Source organism: Xenopus tropicalis, chromosome 6, assembly GCF_000004195.4.
Source record: "Xenopus tropicalis strain Nigerian chromosome 6, UCB_Xtro_10.0, whole genome shotgun sequence".
Lineage (NCBI taxonomy): Eukaryota > Metazoa > Chordata > Amphibia > Anura > Pipidae > Xenopus > Xenopus tropicalis.
Window position 1 is genome coordinate 100,626,954 of NC_030682.2, and position 5,731 is coordinate 100,632,684.

The 5,731-nt window shown below is 43.6% G+C and overlaps 1 protein-coding gene across 2 annotated transcripts; it reads left to right on the plus strand.

Moving 5' to 3' along the window:
* Positions 1-322: 322 nt before the first annotated feature.
* On the plus strand, positions 323-5,519 carry cbln2 (cerebellin 2 precursor). Of its 2 annotated transcripts, none has more exons than XM_031903185.1 (4): positions 323-449; positions 1,818-2,296; positions 4,341-4,460; positions 4,641-5,519. In XM_031903185.1, exons 2-4 carry the CDS (start codon positions 1,946-1,948, stop codon positions 4,836-4,838), a joined length of 669 nt encoding a protein of 222 aa, XP_031759045.1. In that variant the 5' UTR covers positions 323-449; positions 1,818-1,945; the 3' UTR covers positions 4,839-5,519. The 2 variants fall into 2 exon arrangements, with proteins under 2 accessions (XP_031759045.1, NP_001106397.1); NM_001112926.1 differs by lacking the exon at positions 323-449 and adding an exon at positions 1,047-1,098 and having other exon boundaries at positions 4,641-5,498.
* The last annotated feature ends 212 nt before the right edge of the window (positions 5,520-5,731 follow it).

Here is a 5,731-nt window from a genome sequence, read left to right on the forward strand (position 1 = left end):
GTGAGAACTGCCGGTGCCTTTGCCAATGACCATATATTATCCTGGCAGTGTCACATTAAGCAGAGAAAGTCTGCAAACCCTGCAAAATTAAGAAAATTCTTAAACACTAGAGCTGCCCCGGTTCTCCAAGCGAACACAGGTTGTACATCGTTAAATTCTGTAGATCAGTTTCCGCCGCTAGATGGCGCCACCAACATATCAATGATGCGCTCTTGCCTTTCGCTCGCAAGCGGCTTTAATTGGGAGCGGAACAGAAGGTCCAATGGTCTTGATAAATAAGTCATTTGCCAGAATGAACAATGAATAATGGTACTTGGAAGATCGGAGTTGGCCAATGCAAATCTTATGTCTTGAGAAAGAGCTGGCCCATCAATTTAGAAGAACGATATCGAGAGAGCGAATGTCACGTTGGCAACTTATGATATTGATCGGTGATGCGATGCAATCAGGTATATGAATAAAACATTAAGGGGTTATTTGTTGATGCATAAACCCCTCAGAATTATTATGTGCGCCCACTTGCTTATGAGTTGCTGGTTATGCACCCTAAAACCTTAACGATTTGTCCTGGTCCCCTCCACTTTATGGGGTGGGTTTCATCTTTCTCTTCTTTTAGGGACACAACCTAATGCCCTCCAGTTGTTGGTGAGCATAAATACAATTTCCGCCTGCCAAGTCGGGAGTCGATTCTGAGAGTTATAGTTTCACAGCAACTGGATGGTCGGGTGGGGATCTTTTAGACTGTGCAGCTTGGAGAAGTATATGAAAGAATGCAACAATGAAATAAATAGAATCAAATAAAGTCCTGCTAGAAGTTTGGCTGAGGCTGCTACACAGAGTGTGAGCTGAGGAACAGATATGTAGAGTAAATGATGGGAGGGGGGATAGAGTCAGACAGGAAGGGGGGAGTGAAGAGAGGGACACAGGCAGGCAGAGGAGGGAGAGAGACACACTATTGGCAATGGGCGGGCGGGATTCAGGCGACTCCTGTTTCCCTGTGTGTGTTGCCAGCACAGCCCCTGCTCCTCTCAGCAATCCAACTTCACAGAGCATTGAGGAGCCACCCTGCCTTCTGTAGTCGCACCATGGACCTTCCAGGTAAAAGCTTCTATTCACTTCTAAGCAGAATGTAGCAGAGACACTCAGTACAATGAATGACAGGATTATTAGACTCTGGGAAGGAATATCTGATTTGTTTTACCCAAAGTTCTTACCTCCCCCTCCTCTAATCTATATTTATTGTTCAGCCTAACGGTGACTTTGCTGTTCATGGAGATGTGATGCACTTTAGATTTTGACAAAGCGATTATTTTGACTTATTGATCTGCTGTTGGTGATGGGCAGCAGATCAGAGCATCCGGAGCCAGTGGCCTTGGGAGGGGGCTGCTAGACAAGTGCAAGGTTTGGCAAAGTTTACTAGTCCCAAGCATTTACTAGATGGAAATCTGACTGCAAGTCATGTATTTCTGCTCACAGATGGGGCAGGGGACTTCGGTTATCTATTTATTGAGCGCTCTCTATTGACTCTAACTGAAGTATTCCTGTAACTGAACTCGTTTTGCTAGAATCTGAGGGTTATATTGATCTATAAAAAGCACAATGGGAAAAGGAGGTTGTTCATATAAATACCAGCAATCCCTAACATTTCCTGGTACTGCTGCCTGCGCAAGAACTGGTTAGGTAGATACATGGGCTCCTATTGTATAACAGTGTAACAGGCATTGGGGTTGACATGTTGGCTTTTATTATGTGCATAACTTGTTACATACAGTACTTTTGCGCTGCTTCTCACAGCATGTAGTTGTTTTCATTTGAAGGTTTAATCCAGCAAGCAAACTGAGAAGATTCCTGTGAAGGGCAGCCTTAAGGCACAGTTACCCAACACAGTAGGAACCGGCTGGACTGAGAGGGTGCCGGCTGACTGGGTGCCGGTTGCTGTAGCATCATGAATCTAGAGAAGAATGGAACGGGAGAGAGGGATGTTGAAGGGATAAAGCCTCGGAGATGGGATAAGAGATGGAGCCTGTACTTAGTTACTAAACTGGCGCTGTCCATAGTGCTGATGCTCTTTGCGCCCCCTCTGGTGAATGCTCAGAATGACACTGAACCTATCGTGCTGGAAGGCAAGTGCCTGGTGGTCTGTGACTCAAACCCGTCTTCTGATGGAGCCGTCACTTCATCTTTAGGGATCTCAGTTCGCTCTGGGAGTGCCAAGGTCGCCTTCTCAGCCATTAGGAGCACCAACCATGAACCATCCGACATGAGTAATCGCACCAATACCATCTATTTCGACCAGGTATTTGCTTCTTGTGGGGAAATGTAACGCAAAGCTTATTGTGGAACTGTTATATTTTTGCTTACAAACATGATCTATTATATTTGACAGAGTTCACTTAAACATGCGCCTTGTGTCTATAATGGCATTGCAGAGTAAATTCCTCAGGCTGGTACAGATCCTCAGCACTGATACACACATGCACACACACACATGCACTGATACACACATGCACACACACACTTGCACTGATACACACATGCACTGATACACACATGCACACACACACACACATGCACTGATACACACATGCACACACACACATGCACACACACACATGCACTGATACACACATGCACACACACACATGCACTGATACACACATGCACACACACACATGCACACACACACATGCACTGATACACACATGCACACACACACATGCACTGATACACACATGCACACACAAACATGCACTAATATACACATGCACGCACAAACATGCACTGATATACACATGCACACACACACATGCACTGATACACACATGCACAGACACACACATGCAATGACACACACATGCACAGGCACACACATGCACACACACACATGCACTGATACACACATGCACTGATACACACATGCAATGACACACACATGCACAGACACACACACATGCACACACACATGCACAGGCACACACATGCAATGACACACACATGCACAGACACACACACAGGCACACACACGCACAGACACATACACACAGAAGCATAAAGATGCACACACAGTAAGACGCAAACTAGAGACCCTCACAGACACAGACTCAGGTAGATACACACACACACATACACACACATACTGTACTGAGTGTGAATGAGATAGTTGGTACGCATGCCAGTGAACCTGGATGAATCCTGGATGTTGGTCACTTTATTCCTACCATAAGTAACCATCTAGGACCAATAGTCACAGCCATGCCGAAATGATTTTCGTTGTACTGGCATTTACTTCTGCAATTCCATCAGCGTTTCTTGTCGTCCCCCCTAATTCTGTGCAAGGTCGTAGCCCCTGCCCCAGGGCCAGAAGTACAAAGGAAAGATACAGACAGTGTTACAGATTCATCCTATTTATGATTCATAAGCAAGAAGTCAAGAGTTAGAAAAGTCCCCTGGTGCCCGGTACATTCTGTACATTCAGGCTTTGTGAAAGAATACAAGTGCTAAGGGAAGCGATTTGAGCCCATATGTCATGTAATAGTCTCTCGATGGAACTTGGTGAAATGTCATTAGGTGTGTTACTGCAGCACGTCGTGCTCTAATGGGGACAATGGGGCTGCACAGAGGCGCATCTGTGCCTAAATCATTTACTGCTAATTACAAGATCCAGCGGGCACCTCTCCCCCTCCTCGGATTAATTACAACCTGGCTGAGCTGAATCTTGCTGCAATGTTACCCACCATTGCTCAACCTTCACCTTCTTACCGATCTGGAGCTGTGAACTAATACAGGTGCACTGCTGCGATATCTGTATACTCATACATAGCGGCTACTGTTACACTAACTTCATAGTCTTTATTTTGGCCCGAAATATTGCATTATTGTCACGGTATCTGCTGGAAAGAAACAACAAACTGCACAGACAGACAAGAAAGAACAAAGTGAGAGGGAGGAGGAACACTAAGCAAAGTTGTGTTGGCTTCAATGTGTGCAAGTGTGATTATTGAGTGCTGTGTGTAGCATGCCTTATGTATGTACATATGTGAGTGTGTCTGCGTGTGTATAAGTCTTGTGTTTCCCTGTATATTGGTGTATCAGTTGTGCTCCCTTAGCCTTTGTTGGAACAAAAAGTCATTGTTCTTGCATTCATAAACTGAATGACGTGCAATAGTGAGTAACAAAGACAAGGAATTTTCTAAGTAACAAAAGCAAAGAAAGGAAAAATTTTGTTTATATGAAAGGGAACAATGCACATTTTAGCTTAAAAGGCTCAAACAAATTGCGTTATAATTAAACAAAGCACAAGTGTATGTTGCTATGGCTCAACTGACTCTTTTTGATTCTAGGTGCTAGTAAACGTTGGGACCCACTTTGACCTTGCCTCCAGCACATTTGTAGCGCCAAGGAAGGGGATCTATAGCTTCAGTTTTCATGTGGTGAAGGTGTACAACAGGCAAACGATTCAGGTAGGAATCCTCCTGTAAAACCCCTAAATCAGTACATCCTTAATCACAGTGCACCTTATTACTAACTAATTGCCAGAGAGTTAAATTAATGTGATGCAGCTACTGCTAATGACATTACATTAGTCTAGAGGTGCCTCTTCCACATGTCTGACTGCAGTATTTGTGTCTGTTTCTCCCTAGGTAAGCCTAATGCAGAACAACTACCCAGTGATCTCTGCCTTTGCTGGGGACCAGGATGTCACCAGAGAAGCAGCCAGTAATGGAGTTCTTCTGCATATGGAAAGAGCTGATAAAGTCCACCTAAGACTGGAAAGAGGGAACCTCATGGGAGGTTGGCAATATTCCACCTTCTCTGGCTTTTTAGTTTTTCCACTATAAAAAAAGAAAAAAAAATATAAAAAAAACCACCCAAGAGTTCTGGATTTTGTTTCTTTCCGTGTAGCCATTAATGTGGCGGAACAAGACATCACTTTCAGCATCCCTCCCCGACTGCCACTAAAGAAGAATGAATTCTCTTCTCGCTAAAATATTAACTTTGATATCGACATTTTCCCTGGGAAACTGCGCATCTAATTAGTTTTAGACGACAGTGATCTTTAGGATAAATGAAATTATCGACCCAAGCAATTTGTACCCGTGATTGTAAAGTCAATATCGGAATTTATTGTTGGGATCATTGACTCTTTTTCGTTGTCGTTCTGAGACGAATCCTCGGACCACACAATTGATGTCAAGAATCACAAAAAGAAATTCACAATCCAGAATCAGTGTTCTTGCAATGCTTTCTTTAGTTTGTGTATAGCCTTAAGAAACGAATGGCTTCAGTCTGAGTAATGTATATTTTTGGATTTCTGGACATGACTGTGTCAAGAAGTGCTTTATACACAGAAGCCTATTTTGCACGATTGGAATTACCTATTTCGTTTTGTGTTGTACGTGTATCTTGATATTTTATTTCAGGGTGCTGAAGGTGTACATTAGGTCGGCCAGTGAGAGAAAATATATACCTGTAAATGAAAAGTAAAGCTTCTCAATGAATAACTGTCTATTATTTCCAAACTGTGCCCGAGGCCTCTTGATTTGATGTCCAACACTGGAACAAAAAGCTGCATTTATTTGTGGGTGCAGCGCTTCAACAGAGCAGAGAGCAATCTTGTACCAAGTGCTCCCATTGGGTTTGGGTGCAGACTGTACTGGCAACATTATAAAAATGTGACAAGAGCACGAAGAGGGTCTGGGAGCAACAATATATTTGGCAGCAAAGATTACTA